Source organism: Choristoneura fumiferana, chromosome 12 (genome assembly GCF_025370935.1).
Source record: "Choristoneura fumiferana chromosome 12, NRCan_CFum_1, whole genome shotgun sequence".
Lineage (NCBI taxonomy): Eukaryota > Metazoa > Arthropoda > Insecta > Lepidoptera > Tortricidae > Choristoneura > Choristoneura fumiferana.
The window spans coordinates 21,210,238-21,228,833 of NC_133483.1; the positions used below are offsets into that span (position 1 = coordinate 21,210,238).

Genomic DNA, 18,596 nt, shown 5'->3' on the forward strand with positions numbered 1-18,596 from the left:
AATAAATACTTTATTGAATCAGGCGTTACTTTGCGGTGGTCCATATCAATGAACTAATATAATTTCCTTGCTCACCCGCGACCTTACGATAGCTAAGCTTATGCAAAATATGCGCGTTCAAGCAGTTCCTCCACCTCCACACTGTAAGAACACACACAAATCACACAAACCCATCTATCACCACCACCACACTACACTGACGCGTTTCGAACTCAACCAGAGCTCATCTTCAGAGTGACACAACCGTACACCATGCTACCAGTTGTTAGACAACAAACAACTAGTAGCATGGTGTACGGTTGTGTCACTCTGAAGATGAGCTCTGGTTGATTCGAACGCGTCATGGTAGTGTGTGGTGGTGATAGATGGGTTTGTGTGATTTGTGTGGTTCTTACAGTGTGGAGGTGGAGGAACTGCTTGAACGCGCATATTTTGCATAAGCTTAGCTATCGTAAGGTCGCGGGTGAGCAAGGAAATTATTTTAGTTCATTAAATAAATACTTCTAAAATTGTTCAACAAAACAGTCGGCAAGGGCGCTAGGGACTGCATCTATTGTGACGGAGTAAAAATAAGTGGTTAATTCTGAACCGTCTGTCTGTCCACTTTAATTACCACGGCGGATATTTATATCGCAACGCCTCCCTTGTACAGTCAGCGTCAAAAGCAGCGGATACTTTTTAAATAATAAGGGTTTTTTGACAGGCGAATATGCTAGATGGCGTTAGTATGGGTTAGTTTATAGTTAACTAGCTTTTGACCGCGGCTTTGCCAGCGTGGAATTCGGTTATTGCGCGCCGTTCCCTTGGGAACGGTGCATTTTTTCGGAATAAAAATTAGCCCATGTCACTCTCTGGCCCATAAACTATCTCTATGCCAAAAATCACGTCGATCCGTCACTCCATTTCGACGTGATCGAAAGCTGGACAAACATACAAACACACACACTTTCGCATTTATAATATTATACGGATTAATCAGTTAAAACAAATTACATACATTACATTTGAAATTTACCACGAGCTTTGCGGTGAAGGAAAACATCGTGAGGAAACCTGCACAAACCTGCGAAGAAATTCAATGGTGCGTGTGAAGTTCCCAATCCGCACTGGGCCCGCGTGGGAACTATGGCCAAGCCTCTTGTTCTGAGAGGAGGCCTGCGCCCAGCAGTGGGACGTATATAGGCTGGGATGAATCAGTTAAAAACGTGACACAAATGTCAAGGACCTTGCGATGCTAGCGCCAACTAGCCTGACTCAGATAAACCCTCTTTGAGTAACGTTTCAGACGGCTGCGACTGTGCGACACATGTGTGATTTAATGCAGAAACCCGTCTACAACTTACACATAAATCAATATGTCACACACAATTCACAAAAACTACACACAGAAGACCAATAATTATGTTTTCGTTCAAAACTTTATTTATATATAAATACCAGAAATATATTAACTTTTGGAACGCTTTTTTTTGCAAATAATATAGCTGGAGGTCCGAAATAACAAGTAGCCTAACTTTGGCAAGTGTATGTTAAGACCCTTAGCGCCCTCTAGTATCGAGTAGCGGCACTTTGTAAAGCCTCTTCAAGTTACGCTGAAGTTCTTGGCTCTAAATTAAATTAAAAAACATGTGTACAGTCAGCGTCATATAGTGCGTAGCAGTTAAGATCACCAATACTTGGAAACATCCAAATAGTCATTAACATTGACCAATCAAGCGATCAAATTGCTCAGGACATCCATCGTGTACAAATAAATCGGAGCACGCACATCACCACTGGTAGCGTAGCAGCCATAATGTCCAAAAGTATGGGACACACTAGAAAACTGAGCTTATTTAAAAGGTTTAAGGTTTAATCTCGAGTTGAGTGCGAAATAACATTAGGTAACACGTAATAAGATTCGACTTTTCGTTTTTGACAATCACCGAAAAGAGTACCAACTTGTCAGTGATCGTTCCGTCTCTTCATTTGAAGCCTGACGCCTTTTTTTCTCATTTTTATTTACATTGTCAGAATTTCGGATTAACGGATTCCTTTTAAATATGGCTTGAATTGGCCAGTATAATTACAATATAAAGAGTTTTTTATTTAATTAAAAAGGTAATGACATGTGCATTTTGCACCAAGAGACTGAAAATAGAACACCGTTCAAGTTGTATTAAAGATGACTAGCTAACTAGATAATTGGACCTTATACGGTATATAATAAATCAATTTTTCTGTGGTGTCCCATACTTTTGGATACTTTGGCTGCTACGGTACTAATGTCGGCTTGAATGTATAAAGTATTTGACGACGGGCGTGCTCCGGTATATTTGTACACGATGGATGTCTCGAACAATTTGACCGCTTTGACTGAGTCACTGGTAATGACTATTTTGTATGTTTCCAAATATTTGGTGATCTTGACTGCTACGTACTATATGACGCTGACTGTACTACAGTTGAAGAAACTGAATCGCGTACCAGAGTGGGACCTTTTCTACCTATCAACATTTTTTTTAACTAAACAGTTGAGTACCAATTCTTATTTAGTTAATTCAGGTTAGGTACCTGGCATTCGACGATTTTTAAACGACATTTTTTTTTATAGAAAATTAACGCATTGAAACTCATTACAAATATTTTCATTTCTAGGCAGCATTTGCTCTAAACCTTGTCAGTCTCCTTTCGCCTGAACCTACGACTTATAAATAATAAACCACCTAAAGTTTAACATTAACGTAATAGTGCGTGCGATAAATTGAGCCAGTCGCCAAGCAGGCTAACGAACTGTCGTCAATCAAAAGATCATAGCAACGTTACACCTGACGATTTATCTCAACGCAAGTGATAGCATAGGGGGGCTACTTCGAAATTCGAAGTTATTCGTACCGTCCTTGTCACTCGTATTAAATAATAAGCGTCAGCGGGACGGCAACATACGAAGTTCGAGTTTTGCACTTAGTAGTATAGGGACCAGATTTCAAATAGGTAGGTAACTGATTCGAAATTCGAATTTTGCAGGCGCTATTCATCTACCAGCCAGCACACTGCCAACGGTTTTAGTAGCAGTCATAGACATTTTTTTTACTTAAAACTGTCCCGCGAGTCTTAATTTTGTTAAATCAGGAATTCTACATGATTTCTAATTCTGCACTCGTATTTTTTATTTGTCAATATCAACTACTCAACCCTTGAAAGGTCTGCATGGCTTCAGTATGGCAGCATTAGCATTCACCGTTTTCATGTTAGATTCTCTATGCCAAAATAACGACACATCGCTTTAGGCATTGGCAGCTTGACATGTTGTGTCTAGACTTTCTAGACTATTTGTTCAAATGAATGAAAATTACCTACGTAGACCAGAGACGTCGCCAAAATTCAACAGGAAATTGGTTTTTCTACAACTTAGGATTAATGAACCTAAGTTTTCTTCCAGAAAACAACGTATCTTTTAACTCCAACCCACTGACGATTTTTTTCGCAGAAAAGTCAGGGGCATTGCATTGCCTGACTTTTTAACCGACGTCAGTAAAAGGAGCAGATTTTCATTCGACTGTATTTTTGCGAATGTTGCGTAAGAACGACTTCTAGTTAGGTGAACCGACTTTGATGATTATTTTTTGTTTGAAAGGACCAAATCAGGAAAGGAAGCATCAGGCTTCTCATATGGTCTCATTTAAATTTGATTGAAATGTGACCAGTAGTTTTAGAGTTATCCTAAATAATACGAGCAGTTAAGCTAGGTATTTTAACTTAGCTTGTGTACATAAAAAGGAAATTTTTACCGACTAAAAAAACAATGAAAATAATTTTCTGCCAGTTTGGAGTTGATACCACGGCACGAAACCGCACAAAAGATGGTAGCCCAATAGATAGCATTTAGCTAAATGACTACAAAGTCCACTCCTACTCCTACTGGCTCGCGCTGAGGCGCCAACTGGTGGAAAAATATTTTCAAAAATTCTCTCTCTTCTCTCTTCTTTCTAAAATGTGTGAATAAGTTAAGATGTGACAATAAAGATATATATTCATGATCATGGGCTTTCGTGTGATGTCAATCGACCGTGTGAACAGTGAATTCGCTAACCGCCAACAGTTGTGATGTTTCTTGACGTTTCCCACGGAAGCATTTAGATGCTTTAGCATCGGATGTACAGAAAATTCGTACGATGCGTTTGATTCGCTAAGGACCATGTCATTGAGTGATCGTATCGCCGTCGTGTCGTCCATCTGAGTCAGTTGGCGATTCGCCAGCGGTTCACCTGCGGTGCTCCCATTCGGCTTCCGTCGAGGATGCGACCCGACGACTATTTTTAATAGCCTGACGAATACATTGATTAACATGGTGAAGCACAGCGAGGACAGGTAGTCACGAGATGCTAATCCCCTGTTCCACCTATCCCTACCAGGCCACCTGCACTTGGATTCTTCCACCTATCCCTACCAGTGGGGATAGGTGGAAAAAAATATGTCCCTGCCAGGTTGTTTTCATGGGTAGTACGTTTTCTTTCCCTACCTGGGGATGGGGATAGATGGAAATGGGATCCATTACATCCCTACCAGTGGAAATAACGGTTATTTGTAACCTAATCAACATTCACCGAAATTGTTATTTCAAAGTGCAATATCGCAAAAACGGCTGAATCGCTTTTAATGAAAAATATCGACCACGACCGGGGGTAGAACCTGAAAACTCTAGCTTCGCAGCCAGGTTCTTTTACCTCTAGTCTATACGGTCGTCAAGATCACCAAGTTTTCCAAATAAAAAGTTTTTGAAGATGCATTTGACCACCATACGAGTATGACAAACGCCGGTCGGTGAATGGAACCCCAATAATGGGGATGCTGACGTCATAGCTTGAACGTCATGGAAGGTCAGACACTTACGAAGTCGTTCATCCCCCATCAATCACGCCTCCATTCACCCAATAAGGTCGTTATACCGAGTCTGGCGTGGGCCCGGTTTGGCAAATGTTCATTCATTGAATAGTTGGGAATGTTGTGTGATGTCTAGTTCCGTTTTTAAGGTTATTAGAGTGTCATGGTTACGCTACACGCACGCAAGACTTTTTCATTGATATATTAAGTTTTACTTGCGAACAATTTCTTGTGAAGTTTCTGAAGGTTGTAACTTAACACTTTGTATTACCGCCGTCCACCAGGTCACATTCACGCAGTGGCGCGGCGATTATTTTCTCTTGGCAGGTACAAGACTAAGTCAACGCATGTAAAAAGAGCTCTGAGTGGCTAGTGGAGGGGATACGTTTGCGCATCTGTCAACTAACAGCGCTTCTACTGCGTGGACTACTCCTACTTCTATGTGTGGACCGGTGTCAAAATAATGGCTTGGTGAATATTAGGCACAAAACAAGTATAAAAACATGTCGCAAGGGCCAAATGTATTCTTGGGTGACAATATCACCTACCGGAAGACGTAGTGCCCTCCACTAGGTGGATTAATGACCTAGTGGTAGCAGGACTATCATTGTGGCATTAGAAGCCTATATCCAGCAGAGAGTCTTTCTGTTAGCGATGATAATGACAAATCAAGCTATTTTTTGAAAATAGGCACGTTAAGGACCCTGTCTTAGTTATGAAACTTGATTAGACTAAAGTAATCATTATGGTTTCATATAATAGTATGTTTTCAAACTGTTACAAATACAACATCCTAATTCATAACACTTTCGCTATTGTAAAGCACGCTGAACTAGAAGTTGAAAATATATTTTACTATTCCCTTGACCGATATAATAGATATATACTACGATAGTTATGCGTTGACTACTTTTAAAATGGGTGCATTGATCTTTCGCACAACGCTGTATTATTTTTCCCTGTCTGATAATTATCTCTTGTCGGGTGAGGATCACTATTTTAATTCTGAAACTTTATCTTGTTTCTTGGGAATATTGCGCGAAGGTTTCTCTTGCATTCTGCTGTGCAATCTCACAGCAGTTCCTTAAATACCTTTTACAACACCCATGGAAAGAGATGTGCTATCATCCTAAAATCAGGCACGGCATTTCTTTTATATTTTTGTAGACGACGATATCATTAATAATCTTTGCAAAATACATGTCGTTCCAAATTGAATCAACAATACACATTGCCAATAAGCATAACGTCAATCTGTTCAAAATCTTCAAAAACACTTCGGCTGTATCCACAAATATACTAAAGTCCCACCCAATCCATTTCACAGACATTAGCATGACATATCTTAAGGAGATAGTAAATGATTTACATTCACTTTTCCTGAAAGCAAGCCAATTTTTTTGTGCCGGCGTCTGTCCAAACGCGTGGTAACGTGGCAAGTTCAGTGTCTCTCCCTTTCGTTCGAATGTGTTGTGATAGAGACACGACATCGCTGAATACTACGATACCCTTAGATAATACAGGTTATTTCGGATGTTACATATGTAACTCGTCAGTCGAAATAATAGGGCCATCGGCCTAAAGACAGCGAGCGGCCTATATTTAGCTGCGGCTGCGGCGGCGACGCGTTTTTGAGTGCTTGAAGTGAAACGCGTGTTAGCAATGCAACTGCTGAGGAAAATGGAAATGGCGATTTGTTAAGTGATGAAATAAACTTTAACTATGATGATTAGATGTATCAGAATGAACAGCTACTTAGCGAGATCAAGAGTTTAGCCTGTTAAGATATGACAGCAGGATAAGGTGTTACCCCTACCTAGTTAGATAATTTACGGATGTTTGTGCTTCGTCGTTTAAAAAATGAAGAACCTTTACTAATAACAATGATAGTATATTAACTTCGAAATAAAAACCATTTTGCTTAATGAATAATAAATTAAGAGACGATGAGGCAATTCAATATAAACCTAACCCATTAAAATATGATCCCAAAATGAACGTTTTGTTATGCAATCTTGGTTGCTAGGTAGTACTAAGAGCTCATTCATTTATTTGCGAGTGTCATCTACAGGAGCGTGAGGAGTAAAATGTACATGCTCCTACTGCCCCCTTCCTTGCACACTTATTTATCCACCAACCTCCTGCAAGTGAAGTGAGCTGGGGACTAAATTCCTAAGTTTTTTTATCAGCAGTGGGTAGGTATGTTTGCTTTAAAGATTTTCGGGAGCGCCAGACGAGGTTCCAACTAATTTTTTTATACACCTGGCTCCCAACCTTCCCGAAAGTTTTGATCACTTTTATACGCCAATAGTGGCATAGTGGCTCACGCAAAAAAATCTTAGACTTCTGGCTGTTTATTACATTAGCCATACTAATCTACTTTTTCTTTACAGGCAGTCCAGCCCGCGTGGAACCAATGCAGTCCGTGCGCACGACGCGCGGCAGCCGCGTGCGGCTCGAGTGCCGCGCGAGCGCACGCCCGCCACCGCGAATCGCGTGGTACAAAGATGGCCGGCCTGTCGCCGACATCGCGCTTAGGAGGTTCCGGGTGCAGAATTTTAGGTAAGGCGTGATTACCGAGGCCAGTGTTAAGCTACGTACGCAGTATGCAGCTAAACGTGCGATTTGAGCGCGGTCTCTTTCTCAAGCGATAGTTTGAAGAGGGACGGCACGCTAAAACCGCGTGGCTATCCGCATAGTGCGTACGTAGCCTGAGTTACATAACGAGGAGTTAACAGAAGTGTCTCCCATAATGTCAACGAAGGAACTCGTGTGGTTTTTAGTGGGTGTACCCGAGCCCCACATACCTTTTGTTTCTCCGAACAGGGATGGATGCATTAAGGTGCATTTTCCAAACCACAAATACAGTCGAACAAATTGAATCATGGGCTCAGCACCTCAAACAGGCAGGTTTTGCTATGAGAAATCAGTGAGCAAAATCTCGTTTTCTCGTCTTAGAAAAGTTGATAATCCCCGACTTTGTTATTTCAAAGTTCAATGTCTCAGAATAGACTGAACCGATTTTTATCAATCTTATCTAAGAACTACCGCAAAGAAACTCGATTTCTCGTAAAACAACCGTGCGTTTCAGAGCTACGATGTCACAGACAATGTTTGCGTTGGGGTTAAAAAAGGGTTAAGGGCTGTTGTAAAAAGCGTTAAGTAGTCTCAAAATATATAGAACTGTCTTCGTAACTCAAAGTTAAAGCTTATTTTTTTAACATAAGGTTAATATAAGATCAACAGGACAGAGAAGAAGTTATTCTATGGGACACAGAGAGACGTTATTAATGGTAGCGCTTCGGACCATCGATAACCTCGTTTTGGCGACGCATACCAATAATCAAGGCGTATGCCAATCCAACTTGTTTTTTATATTCCAGAGCTCAGCAGTTACAGCTTTTGCAAGTACAATTTATTTATACAACAGCTGGTAGAGTCGACTGCGTAATAAAATACGTCAATACCGATTAATACTAGGAAGCGTGGGGGTTTCCCTGTCAATCGCTCAAGACAGTTATTTTTAACCATTCACCCAATTTAAAAATAGAGTAAGTATCCTCAATTTGTATCAACTAACTAGTTACTTCGTAGCCGTTCTTCGACAGTTATTTTCCACGTGGCAAATAACATTGACTATGTTGATCTTGATTCAACGCTCAAACAAACGCAAACAAAGCGTCATTGACGGCGAACTTCTTTAGCAGTCATATGGGGCACGCATCAGGAATGCTCATAATCATAAGTAGCTTAGGTATGTGACTGCATCTTAATCACAAATGCAAGCTGTCAATGACCGAACTGACGGGTACACAAATGCCGTCCTACCAAGCAAAAGCGCTCCTTAACTGAAACAGTTTAAGAGCTGATGATTTGATGGCGTGGGGTGGTGCAATGAGCAATTGTTAGTGCTTGATGCGTAGAGCAATTTCACGGGTCGTTTAATGGCGTTATATTTTTGCAGTTTGTCCGGCATTAGTCGTAAAGCATACGAAATTAGTGCCTGACCTGTTTAGAGTGCAGTTAACACTGTTTAGTTTAGCGCAGCTTCGGAAGCTGAGCTTCCAGTACTGTGAGTCTGTTCGGGCGTAGAGCAGCTATAGCGAATTGTCAATGACCTTTATAATCTCTGCTTTTAACTCGAATCCAGGAATAATTTTGATGGATTAAAAGGCTGTTTCACCACCCATTGATTAATTTAAATTGACGGATAAATGTGATGCCGTCTCCTTCTATTCGAACAAAACAAACAGAGACGGCATCGCATTTATCCGTCACATAAATTTAATCAATGGATGGTGAAACAGGGGGAAAATCTTTTAGATATCAAAATTTAATGTTTCTTGCGCGTTGAATAAATAAAAATCTTGACTCCAAATATAACGTGCGTGCTATAAAATCCACAATTTTGACCGTGGCCAAATTAACTAAAATAATCCATATTAATACTAATATTATAAATGCGAAAGTGTGTTTGTATGTTTGTGTGTTTGTCCGTCTTTCACGCCGTAACGGAGTGACAGATCGGCGTGATTTTTGGCATAGAGATAGTTTATGGGTCCGAGAGTGACATAGGCTACTTTTTATCCCGGAAAAATGCACAGTTTCCTAGGGAACAGCGCGCGATATCCGAATACCACGCGGGTGGAGCCGCGGGCAAAAGCTAGTAACGTATAAATCCATCATCAACGAGATGGACGGACAAACTGATTAAAGCAGCTGGTTCACGGTGGATATGGATACATGCAGGCAGCTTCCAACCCAAGCAACTTCTGATTTCTAGACTATGGGGGAGACTATGGGGGGATCCAACAATGAACGTCCTACGGATTATATATTAGAACTAGCCGTTACCCGCGACTCTGTCCGCACAGAATTTGTTTATCGCTATCCCGTGGTAGCTATGCAATTGCATAGACAAACACTATCTGTATACCGAATTTCATCTGAATCGGTGTAGTGGGTTGGACGTGATGAAGTAACAAACAAACAAAAAGACTTACAAACTTTCGCATTTATGATATTAGTGAGAAGTGAGATAGTGAGAGTTTCCTTCACCGTAAAGCTCGTGTTAAATTTCAATTGTAATTTCGCACATGAGTTTCGAAAAACACAGAGGTCACCGGGGTTTGAACTCACGATTCTCTGCTCGAGAGCCAATGTGAAATATCTTCGTCCAAGGCCACCGCAGGATGACTATCAGGATTACCGTTATTAAAAACACAGCTGTTTAGGGCAACGTATAATCGAAGAAGAAAGGTCAATGACAAGTCATCTTAAATGACAGCTACGAGTTTAGTGCTACCCTCGATATGTCACACCCTTACACTTATTAAGCCCCACATCCCTTAACTATACTGAATACAATTATAACTACACATAATCAAGCACTTACTTAGTTAACACACTACAGTCAGCGTATATTCTCATTATAAACTAGGAGATAACAAATAATGTACTATTACTACTACACATATTTACTACTACTAGAACTCAGGTTCCGGGTAATATCTAACCGGCCTGATCGGACGGCCAAAACGACTAACGGGCATTGGCGCTGCCTCCGCCGCCGAGGCGGCTCCCGGCCCAGGCGCGGACGCGCCTCTTGGACTCGTGTCTGTTGCGCTCGCGTCGCTCGACCCAGACGGCGCATCATCACCAGTCCTGAGTCCTGAGAGTCGGGCATCAATTTACTGAAATACTTACATTCCAGGAGGCGCTCAGTGCTAGTGATAAGGCATGCGCGGCGGGAGGACACAGCCTCGTACGAATGCAGGGCGCAGGGCGCGGTCGGCCCCCCGGCGGTCGCTGCCGCTAACGTCAGTGTGATGCTGCCTGTCCCAGCGGCGACGGATAGCAGTAAGTAACAAGTTTTTTAACTAGCCTGTAATAATAATAGAGTCCCACTGTTGGGCAAAGGCCTCTTCTCTAGATCTCCACACCTCCACGTCCAGCGCAATGTCAGGCCAATCCCTTACATACACGTCAAAATCATCCCGCCATCTCCTTTTCGGTCAACAAGCTTTATTCACGGGTGCTTTGTAATCGACGACTTGAAAGTGAAATGTATTATATTGTGTAACTCTTCAAATGAACAGATAACAAGAGAATGAGATGTACAAAGGCAAACTTATCCTTTCAAGGGATCTCTTCTAGTAATCTTTGAACGTTTGACAGGATATCAGAAATAAGATTCGACATGAACTACAAACAAAAGATGATATTCCCAAATTTTAAAATTATTAACCATAATAACTCATAGCGTGCATGGAGAAGGATTTGGAGTAGGATTTGGTGACTGGAAAAGCGAAAGATGATGAATGTTTTGTCCTAAACCTTGGAATCTGGTCACTACGCTCAGGGCCGGTTTACCATGTCGGGGCTCTAAGGCAATGCAAATCCTCGGGGCCTCTTTTCAGCCATTGGAACATCATCAGCTCTTTTCAAGTTCAATCAAATTAACTGACAGCATGCGTCGAAAGAATGCCTATTTTACAATAGAATGTTTACTTTATGAAACATTTTCAATTTCTGTAGTGCGCGGGGAGGGGGGGAGCCGCAGCGGGCCCCCTAGGCAGTTGCCTATTCTCTCTGCCTGATGGTTAATCCGGCCCTGACTACGCTTAGCACACGTCGATCACTTAAAAGTTCAATGTTGCTAATTATCAAGTCTAGACTTGGATTGAGGAAGCGTTATACCGTTTATGCCATGTAAAGTGATCTAGGCCTTCGATGCATGCATTGTTTACGCCGATACTGCGAAGCTTGGGAGAGTTCCGTGAATATGCTTACAATGCCTTTATGAAGGCTAGTGGAATGATCAGTTATTGAATATAATGAGGTTTCTTGAAAATGAGAGAAGGCTTGTTTCGTCATTGTTCTATTGTACCGCTTTGACAGTTGATTTCGGGAGTATTTTTCGGATCTTACCATATTGCGGTGCCTTGAATGAAAATGAAAGAAGTTATATTTTTTTATTATACCGCTTTGATAGTTGATTTCGGGAGTATTTATTGGATCTTACCATTGTTATTTATGCCCGCTTATATTGCACTAAAGTTGTTGTGGGCGATTTTCACCTTTTGCAACGTCGAATACTAGGTTACACATAATCTAACCAACTTAGAAAAATTAAAAACCCGCGATATTGTCATTTCAAAGAGCATCTCGATAATGGCTGAACCGATTCCTATGAAACATAGCTAAGAAGCACCGCAAGGAAACTCGCTTTAACGTAAAAACAAAGCACCAGTAGACCAGCAGGTCCATCCATTTGAGAGGCATCGTAGGCCACAGACTGACAGACATTGGCGTCAAACTTATAACACCCCTTTTTTTAGTTACGGGTTTAAAAACAGATGACAGCAGGGTGTCATTAATAAGGGTTTTTCGACAGGCGAAATATCGCTAGATGGCGTTAGCATCGTGAGGTACGTTTGACGTTTCAGTCTTGCTTGCGATTGGCTCATTTAGACATATAACCAATCACAAGCGTGATAGAATTATACTAACTGCCATCTAGCGATACTGGTCGCCATTGTCTTGAAAAACCTTCGTATTGGGCAGTTATTGTGTATTTAAGAGCAGTGTCACATTTACCTTATTACAGCCATCTAGCGATACCTGTCGAAAAACCTTCATTGGGCATTATTGTGATGAGCAGTCAATTTACCTTATTACAGATCCAACGCTCTGGGTATGTCTATATACTCCATTTATTTTCACATTTGAAACTTAACGGTAAAATTTGCGCACGTTTTAAATGAAACAATGAAACTATTTAAAACTTAACTTTAACTTCTATAGTAAAAACAAAAGCGTAATAAATACCGCTAATAAATGTACATGTAGGTATTTTTTCAAACCTGCGAAGGAATTCAATGGTGTGTGTGAAGTTCCCAATCCGCACTGGGCCCGCGTGGGAACTACTGCCCAAGCCCTCTCATTCTGAGAGGAGGCCTGTGCCCTACAGTGGGACTTATATAGGCTGGGATGATGGATGATGTAGGTATTTTTAGTCAATTTGTGTTCGAAATACCGAGAAACGTGTGTTACAATTTGACCGTTAATTCAAACCTTAAATTAAACGGAGTAGTATAGCAACGTGAAAAGTAAAATTTGTTTACTAGATTCACGCGAGAGTATAATTATTTAGTAGGTATCGTATCAGCACGCTCAACGTTTCGGATTCACCTAGTTCTAATAAAATCCTTGTGCCCGATACTCCTTATGATATGGGTTTGTAGAGCAAACAATCAGGGCGCTACAGAAATTGTCCACATTATTCAATCGTTAGTACTTATCGCTAGTACAGTCGAGGCAATAAATATCTACACAACCACCGCTTCAAATGCATATTACGTATCTTATTATTGAAAACACCGATATGACCTTCAAGTTTTCAAGAAAAGAGCGTACTCCTACCTTAAAGGCCGGCAACGCACTTGTGACTCTTCTGGTGTTGCAGGTGTCCATGGGCGACGGTAATCGCTTACCATCAGGCGAACCGCCTGCTCGTTTGCCCCCTATACAAAAAAAAAAAAACAGCCGTGGTGGCCTAGTGGTTTGACCTAAGACCTCTCAAGCACAGGATCGTGGGTTCAAACCGGGGCTAGCACCACCGTCTTTTTCGAAATTTATGTGCGAAATTACATTTGTAATTTACGATTATGGGGTTTTGAATAACGTGTTTTAATAGTACCCTTTTTAAATTTTCAGCAACATTGGGCGCTCCGTGCCCGATGCCAGACCCGTCTTCTTACTGTCTCAACGGAGGCACTTGCCTTTTCGAGCTTGTGCAAGAGCAAGCTTGCAAGTAAGTAAATAATCTTCTCTACTAAGTTTCGAAAATATCATATCTTGTGTGTATACTATTTCGCTCTTAGTAAGCCTCGATGTTTTTTTAAGGCTTACATTTTACAGCAAACCAAAATAATCTATGGTAGAGCAAGCTTAGATAGATGGCGTGGGTGCACGGAACGGCGCACGCCTACGGGCGCGGGTGCAGCAGGGCTACTACGAAACTCGAAACTCGAACTACTGTCCCTCTCGCTCTCGTAGTACATAGTATAAGTGTAAGAGGGACCGCACGACACGAACTTCGAGTTTCGAGTTTCGTAGTAGCCCTACAGGTAAAATCCGTCGTACATGACACGTGCAGATAGCGCTGCTTAACTTTTCAATAGACACCCACCCGCTCAGTGTCAACCGCGCAGCTAGCGTAGTCTCAGTGTTGTACCACCGACTGCCTCATTTATGTTTTGAACATTCCTTTCCAGATGTCCGGAGGGCTTCAACGGCCAACGCTGCGAGAACAAGGATATTTCGAATAGCAGCAGTATGTATCATTCCTTTAGTTGCAAACTGGGGCTTTCCACGTCCTACTACTGTTAGCTGGCGTTACGGCGCGACACCACAATACAATCTGAACTAGGTCACGGCAGAGGAACTCTTGATCTGCTAGCCGCTTACTAGAACTTCTACTACCTGAGGCCGTAGTGCTTAACGTTTCTGACGCTCGCGATTGCAATCATCAGACAGTTTTTGTATGCAAAGTCTGTCATTTTGATCGCGATGGCGAGCGTCAGAAAAATTGTATTCAGTAAAGCATTTATACAGTAAAAAATGGCTAAAGGGGTTTGAAAACCAATCACTTCTCGTTAAGAATTCATCTGAAAAGTCTAAAAAGTTTTAATAAGCGGCCCGCGAGACATTGCAATACACTTGCAATAGCAATGTAGAAAATGCGTTTCCGCTCTTTGAGACCTATTTCGCTAATATTACCAACTATTAGGTACTCGGCATGTAATTTCGCTTACATATCACATCTGTAAGAGCGCTTAAATTTCATGCTTCGAGTTAGTACTGAAGTGGTCTTTCTATTAAGTTGCGAGTCTACAGTGTAAGGTTTTGACATAACGAAAAGTTTCAAAGACGTTCGAATAAACGTCTGAATTACCAAAACCGCCAAATTGGCAGCGCCTCTAGCGGGGGCTATTGGCAACATACTGTTGTCATTGTTTTGACACTTTTACACGAACGTGTTTGAGACGTGTGTTGTGACAAATACTTATGCGATATGCTAAAAGACTTAGGAGATCGAGCATTGAGTGGACCTTCAGTATTTTTCAATTTTGTGGTATAACCCACCTTGTTCCAGTTTTTATTATAATTGCTCGAGACGTTAGGTACCTACGTTCGATGCATTCGAATGTTGGACTGTAAATTAGTGTTTGACAATCGAATCACGATTCGTCTATGGTTAGTTTATTTTTTATACATTTACGCACATTATTTTCTCATTTGAGTTCACTAATGCACTTTTGTAGATATTTTTCTAATTTCGAATATTACTTATAAAAGTAAATGTGTAAAAGGATATTAAATTTTTAATGAGACGCGCTTTTGGTAAATCATTTTGCTAATGATTGATTGTGACTTCGAAAGCATTTGAAATGAAAGAGAATGGCTAAAAATATAACATACCTACATTTTGAATGCTGTAAGTATAAGGGGCCAGCTGTTAGCGTGGTTATTTAAATCGTAAACATCTAATTTTAGCTTCTACCTGGTGAAATACTCGGGAAACTCTTGATTCTCTCATTATTGTGGAGAAAACATGATGTTCCTGTTTGGGTTGTATGCCCAATTACCGCATTTAGCTGTTATTTTCATATTTTAGCTTTAAAATATTTTAAATTAGCGAACGGCTGGCCCGGTGAGATTGTTATATTAAGTTTTTACAAACTCTTAATGCAGTTTATGAATAATTAGACGCTTATACGTGTAGATTTAACTAAACATAGGTCACGATTTTTTTGTTCATTTTTATCCTTTGTTCAAAATTATATCCTAATTCACTGATGTTGTAAATATTTTACATTATTATGTACACATAGTTATTACTATTTGTATTTTTTTTTTAAATATTAACAATTAAGGTTTGATAGTCTGTAATTTTCTGAGACTTTCAAATTGTGTACATATCTAATAGGATAAGGGTTTACTTAAAAAATATAACCAAAATACTAACTTTATTTGCTATGCGAATATTGCAATCGTAACTTTGCGATTGTCAGTCAGTTGTTCTAATTTTATAACTATAATAATCTATAGACAATTTTTTTTTTGCTCGAATTTTATACTGACCGATAAGAGCCTTGAAGAACATTATACTTTGTGGCTTTATGTGTGAACAATTTTAATTGAAACTGCATCTTTTGCATAATTTTAAGCAAATTTGAAGGATTGTATTCTTAAAAATAAAATGAATATAGTTACTATTATTATTAAAACTTAATATAACTTAGTTCGCATAGCAAGTAAAGGGATTCTCTAAAATTAATAAATAAAGGTCTGAAAATATTCCGTTACAAATTATTGGTCCTATTTCAATCCACCTAGTCAAAACACAGTTTAACTAGCTAGGTAGACCTAACTTAATTTTATTAATTATGTATGATTTTATGAGTACTTACTGCTAATTTGAATGATAGTCGAGTTTATGATGGTTTTTTTTCTACTCTATTTCAAGCAATCATTCAACGCTATTATAATATGGGACCGAACTTACATAGTTTTGTTATTGTTTGATATTTCATTTTGTATAAAGTACTTCTATTAATTATTAAGTTCATTATTTATGTGTAATTAAAGTAGAAAGGGACTATTTATTTTTATGCGATTGAGGATTTTTGGGCATTAAGCCGAAGGTTAAGTGAGGTCACATTAAAAAAATAAACGTGAGAAATAAATCATAGACAAAGTCATTTGACAGTTTGGGTTTTTGTGACTTCACATCACCTTTCACCCAAGTATTGTCTCACAACAAATATAAAGATGCGTTCTATTCGGTTAAGTCTATGTAATTGGTCAAACAAAATCACAATAAAAGAATGAGTGTTGGAATTAACAGAGAGGAGATATTTTGTTTTTCTTTTAAGTTTTCCTTTACCTGTATCATTTTTTATGTGGGCACACAGTATCATACTATCTATGTTATTTTAGCCCCCTAATCAAAAAATGTTGCAAGTATTTGACCTAAAATAGACTGAGAGCACAATTCGAAAAACAATAAATGGTATGTATTCTAAATTAAGTTTTTTTTGCACTGATATAACACCCCGCACTCATTTTTGTACAAGTATATAAATGTAACTTGATACCTTAAAATAATCTAGTACCTACACACCTAGTGAAAATCCAACTTATTTATGTCTACATATTTTTTTATTTGGATTTTTTTTATAAGTGGAGCCACTTTTAAATATGTCGCCATTTTTTATATAAAATACTTACAGATTGTTTTTTTATAATTTGACAGTTAAGTTGAATTTAACAAAGGTTAAAGTTACATTTAATATGAAGTATGACACTACTTAGATATAAATTACAAAAAAATACAATTAGTTTTCCATTGATTAAATTAAATGTGATGCCGTCTCTGTTTGTTTTGTTCGAATAGACGGAGACGGAATCACATTTATCCGTCAAATAAAATTAATAAAGCAGTTAGTCCACCGCTTCCGAGAAATCTGATACCTACGTATATACCTAAATGTAAATTAAATAAGTAAAACAAGTTAATATGCCCATCTTGCCACTGAAAACCCATACCTATGGCCCTACATACCCTAATAGCGGTACTTCGTTTGGCATCGTCATTTATCTCTAACTTTTGGCAGCAGCGATGGACAAACGGCCTTTATTTACATCAACATTTAAAATACCCACAGTTCACTGAAACATCTATTTCTAAACTAATAAGTTGAGAAGCGATCTAAGTTGTGTTGAACAATATAATAATGTAGTGTATACTTTAAACTAATCAATGCTTTATGCAGTACTAATAAAGCATGCATTAATGGGGCTGCAATCTCTCTCTTCTCAGTAATAAACTTTTTATTTGTTGTGAGATAACAAGGTATAAAATCAAATTAATATGTCGCATGTGCCTAAAAACAAACGACACTCAATCTTTTTTTTCTTCAGGCATGAACGAACCGGTGTGGAGGTGAATGGACCACACAACGAAACGACTGAAACTGATTTGAATACTATACGGGATACTTATGAAGAATTCTTCACAGCGAAACGCCACGTTTACCAGATTCATTAGCATTTTAAAAGAAGGACGCCAATATTTAAAATTAAACTCAACGATAAGCGCCATCTAGTGTTAAACAATCGTAACCATAGGTATTTCCAGATTCTAACGATAGATGGCGCACCTAACTTCTATTACAAAGGAGATCAAGACAATCTTAGTGGACTAATGTTATGAAAGCCACTTCCTAACTCGCAACTAGTCCTTTCTTCAGCTTTGAACATGTAACAGTTCATCACAATATTGATAAGTTATCCAATATAGTATACCATGCATCAGCCAGCCCCTACTACGAAAAGGATTGTATATTGTCAAGACAGCATTCCAGGATAGCTAGACATACTAACCGCTTCGTAATGCGTTTCTTTTTCACATGCAATAAAAAAGGACATACTGGTTTTAATCACGTTGGGAAATTCAGAAAGTATGGTTGGTTTTTTGGAGTCTTTTTGTATTTTTTATTTCAACTCCAAATTTGTTACTTTTACGGGGGGGGGGGGTTACGGGTTTTGTATTTTCGATAAATTCAGAAGGTTTAAAAGGTTCGATGATATTATAATGGTATAGTGATTGCCAACGAACTTTTATAGATACAGCCAGTGTCTTGGTCTTTGTAAAGTTATAAGAC

At 39.4% G+C, this 18,596-nt stretch overlaps 1 protein-coding gene across 2 annotated transcripts in view; it reads left to right on the forward strand.

The window, feature by feature from the left end:
• vn (membrane-bound neuregulin protein vein) overlaps positions 1-18,348 on the forward strand; it is a 126,090-nt gene extending 107,742 nt beyond the window's left edge. The window contains exons 2-6 of one of the 2 annotated variants that reach the window (XM_074095695.1): positions 7,257-7,425; positions 10,577-10,722; positions 13,582-13,678; positions 14,142-14,200; positions 17,854-18,348. In XM_074095695.1, the coding sequence (XP_073951796.1) occupies positions 7,257-7,425; positions 10,577-10,722; positions 13,582-13,678; positions 14,142-14,200; positions 17,854-17,879 (497 nt within the window). In that variant the 3' untranslated portion in view covers positions 17,880-18,348. Of the gene's footprint in view, positions 1-7,256; positions 7,426-10,576; positions 10,723-13,581; positions 13,679-14,141; positions 17,118-17,853 lie in introns of those variants that run through there. The other variant, XM_074095694.1, reaches the window with a different exon arrangement.
• Positions 18,349-18,596: the final 248 nt, after the last annotated feature.